The sequence below is a fragment of the Theropithecus gelada genome, chromosome 9 (assembly GCF_003255815.1).
Source record: "Theropithecus gelada isolate Dixy chromosome 9, Tgel_1.0, whole genome shotgun sequence".
Taxonomy (NCBI): Eukaryota; Metazoa; Chordata; class Mammalia; order Primates; family Cercopithecidae; genus Theropithecus; species Theropithecus gelada.
In genome coordinates, this window is record NC_037677.1 from 16,586,618 (window position 1) to 16,600,753 (window position 14,136).

General features: G+C 42.5%; 1 protein-coding gene across 7 annotated transcripts in view; it reads left to right on the forward strand.

The window, feature by feature from the left end:
• The window catches only part of NRP1 (neuropilin 1), a 159,067-nt gene that overhangs the window by 137,675 nt on the left and 7,256 nt on the right, over nt 1-14,136 (forward strand). For 5 of the 7 annotated variants that reach the window (XM_025396077.1, XM_025396079.1, XM_025396076.1 and 2 more), the window contains 4 exons: nt 843-902; nt 6,125-6,262; nt 12,095-12,366; nt 12,860-12,956. In XM_025396077.1, coding sequence (XP_025251862.1) covers nt 843-902; nt 6,125-6,262; nt 12,095-12,366; nt 12,860-12,956 — 567 coding nt within the window. Of the gene's footprint in view, nt 1-842; nt 932-6,124; nt 6,263-12,091; nt 12,367-12,859; nt 12,957-14,136 lie in introns of those variants that run through there. The other 2 variants (XM_025396078.1, XM_025396083.1) reach the window with 2 other exon arrangements.

Consider the following 14,136-nt stretch of genomic DNA (forward strand, 5'->3'; position numbering starts at 1 on the left):
TTTTCACTGTTGCAATTGTGTGCTATGTTTTGTCTGGGAATCAGTGAGTGCCCATGGAGTGAAGTCCCAATTTCTGGGTGCCTTCTGAATGCTTTGTAAAGAAAGGTGTTAGGATACGTTGTCTACTTGAAAATTGCATGCTGGGCACGGTGGCTCACACGTGTAATCCTAGCACTTTGGCAGGCTGAGGTGGACGGATCACTTGGGGTCAGGTGTTCAAGACCAGGCTGGCCAATATGGTAAAACCCTGTCTCTACTAAAAATACAAAAATTATCTGGACATGGTGCCACATGCCTGTAATCCCAGCTACTCAGGAGGCTGAGGCAGGAGACTCGCTTGAACCTGGGAGGCAGAGGTTGTAGTGAGCCGAGACTGTGCCACTGCACTCCAGCCTGGGCAACAGAGTAAGACTCCATCTCAAAAAAAAAGAAAGAAAGAAAGAAAGAAAATTGCTAAGAGATTAAAGTGTTCTCACCATAAAGAAAGCCCAAAATAGGTTTATGAAGTAATGCATATGTGAACTAGCTTGATTTAGCCATTCTACTAAGTGTACCAAAACATCACATTGTATGCCATAAATATATACCACTTCTATTTGTTAATTTAGACAATTATTTTATCTGTAAATTTTTAAAAGAAGTATGTTAGGTAAAAAAATGGTTTATTTGAATTTGATATTGTGATGAACAAAATTGAAGGGAAACAATTGCTACCACTGAAATTAAAAGGATTTTTCTATGGAAAATATTTGCCTCTGATAGACATTTGTAAGTGTACATTTTTCTCCTGCATATTCGCTACCGTTTTCTTATTTTTGCATGTTGCTGTTTTTGTTTTTCAGGTGGCACCACTGTGCTGGCCACAGAAAAGCCCACGGTCATAGACAGCACCATACAATCAGGTATCAAATAAAATATGAAATGTGGCAGATTCCATGTACCTCTCTCCTCTCCGCGGCTGCGCTCCTCACTTTCAGTTTCCCTGAAAGTCCTAGAAGGAGAGATGCCACACAGCATCTGGTCTCCAAGCATGAGCCATAAATATTGCTTTCCTTTCATCCACATGTATATGCAGCAGGGAGTGAGATTTCCTTCTCCATCAGTAATTGCCAAATGGTGACAATCCCAGCTCTCCACTGAAGGAACGGAGTAACATACTTTGTTTAAACGCAGCACATCTAGGACATGGATTGTGTTTGCAAACTACAGGAGAAGGAAATCTCACAGGCAGCACAGCCCGACTATTTATTTTCATCGCAATCCTGCAAAACCCAGACAGGCAAAGTTTGTCAGTTTTGCCTGCCATGGAGTTGGCAGTTTTACAACAGCGTTTCCAGTGGGCGTGCCATGAAACGGGGTTCAGGAAACCGCAGTTTATAATTGTGCACGGAGAGAAGCACACCCTTGGGAACAGCACCTCCTCATCCTTTTATTAATAGAAAAGCGTAACGACTTTTAAAGCTCTTGGTTTGCTGTCGATCAGGGGCCAGTCACGGTTAAACGGTGGCCTTCCTCTCGCTGGCCTTTGTGTTTAGTTAGTATCCTGTAAAATTCTTCCCGGCAGACATACACGAAGGGAAACAGTCAGTATAAGCAATCAGAGGTTTTAAATACTTTAAAGTTAATCATTAGAGTAAGGTGAGCAGGTCAGTTTTCCAGCTTTCTCCCATTTCCTCTATTGAAGCCCTCTCAGCCTTGGCCTCTGCAGTCATTTATTAATGGGGCGTGTGGTGTATATCAATGTTTCCTCAACGGTATGACACTACCCAGCTAGGCAGAAAGTAGAAAGGGCCGCCCTAATTAGTATGCTTTCTTAAAGGACGCTGTCACTGTTGACCTGATTAAACTGCAAAACAAACTTCTCTTCGGTCGAACTTAACCCCCAGCTGCCCTGTAGCATGTTCAGGTTGACAAAATTCCTGCTACCACACAGCCCAGACACCCCCTACAAAACCAAGAGATGAAACAGAAGAGTCACTGCCGAAATTCAGAAAATGGTGTAGTCCTACACACATCTTAAGTTGTAAAATGTGGCTTTCAAAGACTGTGCGGGCACCTCCCATAACTGAAGGTACTCATGAGAACAGCCCTGCCTCTCCTTTTCTTTGTACCTTTCCTGTAAATTCTTAGCCCTTGGGAAGATTTTCTGTGGATAAAGGGGAATGACCACCAGTTGGTTCTCTATGTCCTTTCTGGGATAGGGAAGAGGGGTGAGGTGAGTAAATGAAGTTCTGATCACATAACAAACCTTTTAGCTGTTGTTGCAGTTTTTTCTCTTGCCAGAGAGGTAATTAAAGCCACGATGAAGTTGCCAGCTAATTTATTTCATCTCATCCCTCTTCTCCTTGACTATGAAAGGGGGTAGGGATCGTCAAAAAAAAATAGACGTGAACAAGAGCTGTGTAGAAAATGGAAAGTTATATCAGATTCCAAATCTAGGTAATCTTCCCTGAATGTTGAAGGTCAATATTGTCAGAGCAGGAGTGGTTTTGTTAACATATTTGATTTGTGCACAATCTCAAGGTCACTTGAGGGATGGCTTCTCAGAGGGGCCAGTCGTTCTTGTCACAGAGTCTACTGTGGTCAGAGGGCAGGTGTGCGAATTACAACAGTAGGACCTATTGCTATCACCCTCTGAACAAGTGCAGCTCAAACCACACGGGTCTACTGATCGGGGTGGTCTGACCCGGTTTGAATTTCACAGTCAGTGCAGAGTCCTTTGCAAATTGACTTGCTTTCCTGTTTCCCCATTGTCTAAGTCATGAATCTGGACTCCAAGTCTCTGTTTGTGGCTAATGGACTGTCTGACCTTCCTGGAAGGAGTTCTGTTGATTGTAACCTTCTCGTTAAGTCAATGCCCAGAATATTGCACGGAGACTTGAGCATGCTTCAGCCAGGGGTCAGGTCTGACTCTGAAGAGCTGACCTAGTGGCCCAAGTCTCCTGATACTTTGATCCACACTGTTCTGCAGGATTCAGATTCTTCAAGTGTCATCACAAGCAGCAGTCAATGAGACCTCAAAACCTTCATCATAATTCCATTTTGCCATTATAGACTCAACTCAGAGTCTTACGATTTCATCTTGCTGATTCTCATCAACATAATAAACTCCATGGGCATGTAATATTTATGTACTTTTATGTAATCAGATGCAGAAAAGCTGGTTAACCCTCCACCAGCAAGTGATGGGATCCTTATATTTTTAATCCAGTTCTCTCTGGCGAGAGCTCTAACCCTCTGAGGCTCCTCCAGCATTCCTGCAGCAGCTCAGAGTATATTCATCACCTATGATTGTATGGGCCTGAGCACCTCTGCTTGTTTAGACTGAAAGACTAGTCTATGAATAAGTGAGTTAATCTGCTCTATAGAAGTTTGGAATATCAGATTTAAAAATTAAATCCTTATGCATGCATGTGGTGCTAATGATCCAACTTCAGGCAAGATGGGTTTGGCAAGCACAGCTGGTACTTGCTCTCAGAGGCTATAAATTTGTTTTAAGTTCAGAATATTGTTTCCTGCTATTTTTAAGAGTCAAGAAGGGATTTAGCTGGATTACCCCCATTGAATTTAATGAGAGTTGTGTGCCCCTCCTGGGCTTGGGTAATACTTTGAAAACGTAAACGTCAGTAGTCCTAGATGTTTGTTTCATTCATTCATTCGCTTTTTTTCTTTTCTTTTCGCTCTCCCTTTCTCCTTTCCTCTGTCCTTCTCTCTTTCTTTTTCCCTTCTATAAATGTTTATGGGTAGTTTGTGTGTTTGTCTTTCTAGCCAAGCTGAAAGGTCACTCCATAACCCTCCCCAACAAAAGGCATTGATTTAAAAACATATCCTTTAAATAACCAAATTGCCACAAGTTATGTGATCAAGACACGAGGATAAAAGGGCAGTAAAATACAAAAAGTTAGAGCAATTCACCTTGTTAAATGTACAGAATGAGGAAGGACATTGGAAGGTAAAGGCAGACTGTCATTCTCTGAAGCAAGAAGAAGTGCCTGAAACATTTTTTCAGGCAAAGGGATTCCATGTCCTGGTCATTTCAAAAATATCCAAGTTCCTACATTTTATGATAGCATCAGAATATTAATAGCCACAATAATGGATGATGTCGTTTTCTGTTCTATAGATAATAAATGTAATGCATTAAGAAGGTAAATATAGGCAGAACTGTGTGTGCTGGGGTAGCTTTCATTATCCTGAATGTGCATGTTTTATAAAGTGTATTTAAGCAGAAAAATCAATACCACACACACCTTAACATGTTCCGATATTAACATTTTCTAACATGAGATTATGCAACAATACATTTCAGGGTCGTAGGCGTTGGCATCCAAGGTGGCTCAATCATTCAGTCACCGTTCAGTTGACTGTACTTCATCTACATAATTCAATCTTGCTGCAGAAAAGTGTGGTAAATTTTGGAGCGGGTTTCCCATGCCTTAAGAAGTCCTGTTTCATGGCTATGATAGACTAAACCTGAAATATATCTCTCTGATGACACTATAGCTGTGAAAAATATAGCCTTTTTGCACTAAATGTAAGTGCTCATGTTAGACACATCACATAGCTTACTAGTTTACTTTCCCGAACTGGCTCTGTCTAGCCTTTGGGAGGTCACAGCATCATTGGGAGAATCCAGACTGCTCCTTTTTGATAGTTCTTATGGCGAATTCCTTCCAAAATTTGACATTAGCCCTAGAAAAGGGTTCCTTACAAACTAAAAAGGCAAAGTAAACCATTCTTATCTATTCCATAAATCTTCCCATTAAAATTCCTCCTACCATTGGGGGAGGGGCTGTGGAGACCAGGCTCAGAGCAGAAAGCGAGATACTTTGTATTAAACACGAGCAAGTTAAAGAGAAGCTCAAAAGGAGATAAGGTCTTGGCCTGACCCTAATACAGCATCTAATACCAGACTTCCCTTATTGTTCATAGGGATTCTTTTGAGGCTTATTTTTAAGTTCAACGGGCCAGACGCCCCAGGCGCCTCCCTGTTTGTTTCAATGCTGCCATCTCGTGGACTGCCTACACTCAGTGACGAGCCTAGAGGCCCTTAGTCACCCGGGAAAGCAGCTGCGTCTGTGGGCTTCGTTCTTTATAGGGAAGATGAAAGGAGGGGGCAGAAACCTGAGAATTTCGTCTTTAGAATTTTTTTTATTGTTAGCTTATGTTTACGAAAACAACAGTCATACTTGGGATAAGTCGCGATGATTTCATTTTTCCCATACTTCAAAGTTCAGCTCCTTTCAAAAAGAGGCTGCGTAAAAGTCAGGCTGTGGGTTTTAAAAACACCATGGTCCAACAGCACCTCGTAGGGCACACACAAGGCAAGTCACTCCCGTGAATTCATTCACGCTGTCTTTTCAGATTCCTAAGGAAACCTTTTGAACATTAAAAAAAAAAGAAGAAAAGTAAAGTAAAAAATGGGTAGCTACTGAAATGGGCTTTGGATTTAGATGACCTTGCATTGAGGTTTTAAGCCGGGCGAACAATTTATATGTAAATTTAGAAATTAAAAAAGCAGAAATGTATACTTAAATTAATCGACTTTATAGAAAGCATGGAAGAAAAAAAAAAATCTTAAAATGCTTAAGAGATTCTAACCCTGACATTAAAGACCTGAAGCATGAACTGGTGAGGTGGAAATAGACAAAACCTCCCGGGTGAGGCATTTCGCCAAGTTACTTTCCACTTTTGAGGCTTCATGGGTCAATCTCTAATTAAGATTCTTTTCATTGGCGGGTATCAACTTATATGATTTATCCTCAAGAACAGAATGGCTTTCATATTAAATACTGTGGAAATGGGGAGAGTGTTGCAAATGTAATATACGTGCTTTAGAAGATAGCCTTCCTGGAAATTTTATGTAAACCCAATTTGACAGGCAGTCCATAATCCTTTTAAAGCTGGATTTTTAAAGAAATTACTAAATGTGATTTTGCAAACATTTTGACATCTCCATGTATCTTTGGTTTCTTGGTAATCCTGGCTTTCCCAGAATTTTCAAACAGACATAAAGTTGTATAAATCGTGCTTTCCATGAATGAGTGAAGGGCTTTTGTGACCCTAAATGATCAAATGTGTCTTTCTCTGCCTGTCTCTTGTTTTTACTTCCCACCCACTGAAGAGTTTCCTACATATGGTTTTAACTGTGAATTTGGCTGGGGCTCTCACAAGACCTTCTGCCACTGGGAACATGACAATCACGTGCAGCTCAAGTGGAGTGTGTTGACCAGCAAGACGGGACCCATTCAGGATCACACAGGTAGCACAGAGTTCACTTTGGCTGCATGGCTTTGCAGATTCTCTTTGATTCCGAGGCTGTGTTACTGGGAGGGCTTCTAATGTCTGTGAATTTAGGGGAGTGGGAAATACTACAGGCATTCACATGTGCCCTTATTTTCTGGAATTAACAATGTTTCTTTCCCTAGTACAAAGAAGCATAGGGCAAATCATACTAATGCCCCTTGAAGTTGGCCACTGATTGGCCTCCTTGAAAACAGCAAATTGGGCAAGGATGTATGCATTAGCATTCATCTTATACTTTTTTTTTTTTTTTTGAAACGGAGTCTCACTGTTGTCTGGGCTGGAATGCAATGGCACTATCTCCGCCCACTGCAACCTCCGCCTCCCGGGTTCACGCAATTCTCGTGCCTCAGCCTCCCGAGTACCTGGGATTACAGGCACACACCATCACAGCCGGCTAATTTTTTGTATTTTTAGTAGAGACGGGGTTTTACCATGTTGGCCAGGCTGGTCTCAAACTCCTGACCTCATGATCCGCCAAAGTGCTGGAATTATAGGTGGGAACCACTGCGACTGGCCTTGTCTTATACTTTTTCTGAACTTCTTATTTTGGGCAATTTCAACCATATTCACAAATGGAAAATAAATAGTAGAATGAATTCTCTATATGCATGACCCTGCTTCAACAATTATCAGATCATAGGAAACTTAATTTATGTCTGTCATCCCTGACTCTGAATTATTTTCAAACAAGTCCAGGCATATATTTATGTCATCTTATTTATTTTACAACTAAAGAAACAATTCACAATGCTTGCTGTCTCCACACCCTTGAAGGGGAGGTGGGGAAAGGTGGCGTGGGATTCTTATTCACTGGGGAAGGATTTAAAGTCTAGTGTATTTCCTTTAAGCAGGTAGAAACCTCACCATGCCCTAGCTCACAACCCTCCCACCACCTCCTGCCTTACTTTCTTCCTAAGATTAATTGGTGGGGGAGGAATGGGTTGGGGGACAGAAAGCTGGTAGCTTCTCCAGTGAGCTCTCTTATCTGCCCCCATCCTGCTACCCACCTAGTTATTTCACTGCCCAACTTGAGGTACAGTATAAAGGACCAGCAGGCAGGACATGGTGGCTCACACCTGTAATCCCAGCATTTTGCGGGGCCAGAGCAGGAGAATCAGTTGAGTTAGAGAGTTAGAGACCAACCTGGGCAACACAGCAAGACACTGACATTACAAAATAAAAACTTTTTAAAAATTAACCAAGCATAAGTGTGCACGCTTGTAGTCCCAACTACTCAGAGTCTGTTGTGGGACTTTGAGCCTAGGAGTTCGAGGCTGCAGTGACCTATGATCGCACCATTGCACTCCAGCCTGGGTGACAGAACTGGAACCTGTCTCTAAACAGAAAAAAATAAAAATTAAAAATAAAGAAATAAATAACCAGCCATGTCTGGCCCAACACACACACACACACACACACACACACAAACACACACACGTATACACACTCACAGCAAACACCCAATCCACGAACTTCTGCACCCACTCGGAAATACTTACAGAGCACTGCTTGCTCAGGTAGTGGCTTCCCAAAAGGTAACCCCGGGGGCATTTACTGATGCTAGGAAATCTCATTACATTCTCCCTATCTTGGCTCTTTGGGTGAGTGAGTCAGTGGACTGATGGCTGGGCCAAGGGTACTTCATGCCTTTCCCATTTTGTGGTTCACTTTTCTCCCAGTGAATATAACCATTAAATAGGTTGAATAGGCCTCCTTCTACCACGGTTACCTCCTTGCCTAATGAGAATGACAAGGAAATTGGATAAAATTGGACTCCTTCAAATCTGAGACACTTTCAATTGAATCTTAAGACAGGCAGTTTTAGAAAACTTAAAATACTTTGACTGTAAATGGCACTGTACATATAAATGGCATCAAATTAACTAAATGCAATTAGCCAAAATGAAGGCAGTAATGGTGGAAAAATTGATGCAAAGTGAAGCAAAATGGCTCAGTAGGATCTGACATTCAAAGGAGGTTAAAAGCTATGTTAGCCAGAGACAAAAGCTAAAAGGCTTGCAGAAGTAAAGTGCTAATTGAGAAAATGAAGACAGAGTTCCTGACCCAGAACTGTGATAAAACCCTTGAAAGGGAAAATATCAGTGCTTTATGTGTTAGAGTATCAGAGAAGGAGGGCTTGTCTTAGATTAACAGCTGAGAAGTGTGTTTCCTTCAGAAGGGTTGGACTCTTTTGTTCTCTCAGCCACCCAGATTTACTTGGCAGTTGTGCCAGGTCAGCTCCGACTAGAAAGAACCCCTGCAGCTCTAGAAACATAATCATTTGTGCAGAGAGATGGGTGAGCCCAACATCTGAAAGGCAGGAACTACTTGTTAACAGGGAAAAGATCTAGATGAAAAGAGACCTCCGCGAAGCTCCCGCGCGTAGACTGACATTAGAGAGTAGATGGTGCTTTTTTTACAATATTATTTGGTGAAACTTTGCAAACCAGAGATTGGGTTGTTTAAAAAGAAAATGAACACTAGCTAGGTAAAATATCCTGCTGCTTAATTTTGAACATATTGAAAGGCATCCCATTTGCTTGGTTTTCTGCATTTGACCTCTAAGAATGGAACTAGGTACCTCCTTTCAGAGGATTCCTGAAGTCTGGCATCTCTCCCTGGTTCACTGAACAAGTGGTATTTGAGAAGCTCTGTTACAGGGCAGACGCTGTCTTGGGCACTGGAAATACACGTGTAAAGGAAGACGTCCCTACACCTGAGGAACTCACAGTCTGATCATGGTTGGGAAGTGACCACAGTGCAGTTCAGTGAGGACTTCCAATGGCAGAGGCCAGTGACAACGGACCATGTAAAAGATGATGGAAGAGGGGTCAGGGAAAGCAGCCCTGTCCAGACACCAGCTGAGCTAGGCTTATTTTACTGGCTTGTGTTTGGTATGCTTTGCACAGGTTTTTGTATGGGAAGTAGTTAGGTAGAAGTAGAGTATGCATGACTTTGGGAGCTACCTCCTTGCCTAATGAGATTGACAAGGAAATTGATGAAATTGGATTCCTTCCATTTTCACTGAGTAGAGCAGAAGTTTGTGGATTGGATGTTTATTGTGAGTGTGTGTATGTGCGTGTGTGTGTGTGTATGTGTGTGTTTTGGGCAGGACACTGCTGGTTCTTTATACCATACCTTAAGTTGGTGATGCAGTGACCAGGAGGAAAACAGGATGGAGGCAGATAAAAGGTCCATTGGAGGGGCTGCCAGCTCCCTCTTTGTGAAGAAGTGTGGATAGGCTGCAGGCAGTGAGCAGCCCCTGAAGAATTCTAAGCAGAGGAGCAACACAAGCACATTTTATTTATTTGTTTATTTATTTATTTATTTATTTATTTATTTATTTATTTAAGACAGGGTCTCTGTTGCCTAGGCTGGAGTGCAGTGGTGTGATCTTGGCTCACTGCAGCCTCCACGTCCCAGGTTCTAGCGATTCTCCTGTCTCAGCCTCCCAAGTAGCTGTACTCCCAGCTACTTAGGACTACAGCTATGTAGGAGCTACTACAGATGCCCACCACCATGCGTGGTTAATTTTTGCATTTTTGGTAAAGACATGGTTTCGTCATGTTGGCCAGGCTGGTCTCGAACTCCTAGCCTCAGGTGATCCAGCCACCTCGGCCTCCCAGAGTACTGGGATTACAGGCGTGGGCCACCACACCCGGCCACACAAGCATATTTAAAGAGTACAGTGTGAGAGGGCAGGGACCATAGGAACTTCCTCAGGCAGAGGATTCTTGAAATCTGGCTTCTCTCCCAGTGCACTGAACGGGCATCATTTGAGAAGCGCTGTTACCTGGCAGATGCTGTGTTGGGCACTGGAAATACAGGTATGAAGGAGGGGGTCCCTGTGCTTGAGGAACTCTCTGTCTGGTTGTGAGTAGGAAGTGATCATGGTGCAGTTGAGTGAGGATGTCCAATGGGAGAGCATCCCTCTACCTACGTCCACTTCTCTCCTTCTTTCTAACACCCATTCTCTGACTGGCCTCAATAAACTTCGAGCAGTGAGCTCAGTAAGTGGGATTAAGACATGGCAGCAGCATTGCCAATTTCAGTCTTTTTTCCATAAGACTGGGGGGACGGAGGCACAATGGGTGTATTTTTTTTCCATCTTGGTGGATTCGTCACAGTGAAATGGCACCATCCCACACACAGGTGATCACATCTTGATAAATTAGTGGGCAAAACAAATCCTAAGCGTGAATGGATCAGCTTAGTCACAGAGGACACCCTGCAAGGTTGGAGAGCGAGAGGGACATTCATCCTGCAGTATCAAACCTACTAGAGTGGCTAGAGTTGCCACTTGTGAACACCCTTCCCTTATGATTCCACCCACTGGTTTGAAGAAGGGTGGGCTCTCACATAAGCAGCCAGGTAAGGAAAGGAAACTGCCCGTGAACACATCCACATCCACCTGGACACTGTTGACACAGGCGAGCAGAAAGGAGTATGTGCCCACGGGTGCACAGTGAGAAAGCACCTTGCAAACACACAAGCTTCTTGGGCAACAAACACAACCTCCTGCTGCCCACTGAGGCCCGAGCAGCAGATTCACACTTAATCAGGTGAGGCGTTAGAGAAGATGATTTCTATTCGCAAAGCCAACAGTGAGACATGAGTTGTGTGTTTAGACCAGGTGGTGGCAGGAGGAAATGCTCCCAGTGGGGGTCATTAAAAGTGAAGCCAAGAGAAAGTCCTCGCAGTTCAGCAAGTGTCTATGTTGCCAAAATGGCAGGTTCTAATGAACCTCAACAAGGCAACCTTCCTCTCCTTGGGCCAGAAGCCCACCTCAAATAGGAGCAGGGCTCACAGGAGAGATGCAAGCTCTCAGGTGTGTTTAAGGAATTCAAAAACCATGAAAACAAACTACGGGAAAAATAATCTGAACTTGAAAAAGTTTTTTTAAAAGATTACTACATTATTAGGAAAAACTACAGGTTTATGATTATCAAGGAGTCATAGTGACAGAAGTTTCATTAATCAGAATTCCTGCTGCTCAAATGATAAATAAAAATACATCTCAATGATTTCATTTAATGCATGTGTTCACATGGATGCTGCTGTGCGATCTTAAAGTTGCATGAAAACAGGGTTTCTTAGGCCCAGCGTGGTGAATCATGCCTGTAATCCCAGCATTTTGGGAGGCCAGTGTGGGAGGATTGCTTGAGGCCAGGAGTTTGAGACTAGCCTGGGCAACACAGGCAACAAAGACTCTATCTCTTCTTAAAGAAAAAATTAATCTTTTTAAGAACTAGCTGAGCATGGTGGCACGGGCCCATAGTCATAGCTACTCAGAATGTTGAGGCAGGATGATCACTTGAACCAAGGAGTTTGAGGCTGCAATGAGCTATGATCGCACCACTGCATCCCAACCTGGGCAACAGGAGTGTCTAAACATAACAAATAAATAAATAAATAAGGTTTCTTCTTAGAGAGCCAGGCATTTTCAGTCCAGGCTATGCACAGACTTTGCTTTCAGTTTGCTTGTGATGGTGCAAATGCCAGCTTGAGCCATAGCCTGTGTCCATATGAAAATGTATTCCATTATAAGTAGTATCCTAATTAGTGCCACTCAGCCTTCCCCTAATCAAAAGTCCATTTTGCAGGAGCTGAGAGCAGGGCCTCAGGTGCCCATGAGGTCCCCAAGTATGCACACTTCTCCCTTTCCACTACATATTTGAGTTCTTGGCACTCAGCGCAGGAAGCTTTTGATTAGTGAGACTTGAAATAAGAGAGAAAAAAGTGTGGTAATCCTGGCCACTCTCCCTAACACAGTTCTTTGTCACAGCAGGAGATGGCAACTTCATCTATTCCCAAGCTGATGAAAATCAGAAGGGCAAAGTGGCTCGCCTGGTGAGCCCTGTGGTTTATTCCCAGAACTCTGCCCACTGCATGACCTTCTGGTATCACATGTCTGGGTCCCACGTCGGCACACTCAGGGTCAAACTGCGCTACCAGAAGCCAGAGGAGTATGATCAGCTGGTCTGGATGGCCATTGGACACCAAGGTGACCACTGGAAGGAAGGGCGTGTCTTGCTCCACAAGTCTCTGAAACTTTATCAGGTATGACCTCTTCCCAAGGCTGGGGGGGGCAGTGGCTGCAGGAATACTGAGACGATATGTTGGAGGTTGTGCAAATGAGATGCGGGAATTATTCTGAAATTATTTCCAGTGTTTCCCAACCCTGAGATATTGCTGCAATGATAACCACCTTCAAAGCAGATTTCACAGTCTCCTATATTGTAGGAACAGAACCAATTTGCTGAGAAAGAACACAAAGGACTTCCATGTCATCTATTTCTGGGCTTTCACAATGTATCATTCCTTTTGTTTGCTGCTTTCTCCCATTTTAAAGTTTGTATTATAAAAAGAGAGTGTGAGGAGAAGGTGCATGCCATCACCAGGCAGCTAATGTGGATTGATGAGTGAAGTGTGTGCTTACACTGAATCTGATGACTTTAATCGATGTGTCATAGCGGGAGCTGAACAAGCATTTGTAAACTCTGCCACGTGAGATGAGCATTTCAATACTGTGAAAATGATCTTATTCTGTTAGGTGATTTTCGAGGGTGAAATCGGAAAAGGAAACCTTGGTGGGATTGCTGTGGATGACATTAGTATCAATAACCACATTTCACAAGAAGATTGTGCAAGTAAGTATGAGCTGCTGTAGAAACCAATGGGGTACTTGCCCAGGGCAAGACTCTTGCCAAAGTGGTGGTCTTTGTTTTGCCCATTTCTACTTAGAATTTCCGTGTGGCCTCTCGGCACATCATAGGAAATGCATATTCTGGTGCAACAGGGCATAAAATCAGCCCAATTTACCTGTGGCTGTCCCATTACCTACCCTAGGTCCTTCATAATGTCTGCTTGATACCTACAAAACTCCACAAATAATGCAGAATCCAAAGATTATAGCTAAGAAGACCCAGCTTACAAGCTGTATATGCCATACGGAAACATTTTGATGAGCAGCGGAAAGTCAGACATTGGATAATTCCAAATATCTGAGTGTATAAACAAAACAGCAAGCCTCTGAAAACTTTGATCAGGACGAGTTTAATTAAGAATACATTGTTAATGAACCATAGAAGCCATAATTCTTTGCTTTATTACAAATAAGTAGATGTTTCTGACTTTTAAAATAGCTGAAATGGCTTAAAAGACTTAAATGAAATTCAGAAACTTGGCCTAGTATTTCAGAGTTGGTCTTTATGGTTCTTGTACTAGGTGGATGTAAGACATAGAAAACCAATTCATATTCCCTAGTTCTTGATATATAATTACAAATAGCATTACTAATGGCAGTGTAATAGCATGGTAATTAGTCTTAAGCTCCATTTGCTACATTGAAACTTTTGTTATACATCATTATATAATACGATGTTAATTATAACAAAATGGGATAAGCCTATTGGGCAAATTTAAGACAAAGGAGGCCTGTTGGCTGTAATGGGGGTTTTGGTCATTTCAGCAACTTACAAAGCTTTTATTATATAATATACTGGATATATATAATCCCTAAAGTGGCAATAATTTGATAGGATCCATTGAAGAAATTGGGCAAAAAAAAAAAAAAAAAAAAGGAGCAATGAAGAAAGGCTTGTTTCTTCATACATTAAAGGGAATCTGCCTCGTGCCACCCTACTTAGCAAATCTTCACAAGAATGATAAGGCTTAATAGTTTAGCTGCAACTCCTTTACAAGTTACCCACATCCATATCTACACTGCTGTAAAAATGTGTATTTCATGTAGTAACACAATGTCTGTGATATCTTCACTTCTCCATTCCAAAGTGAGAATGATGATGGTGATGTTTTGGGATGTGAGAG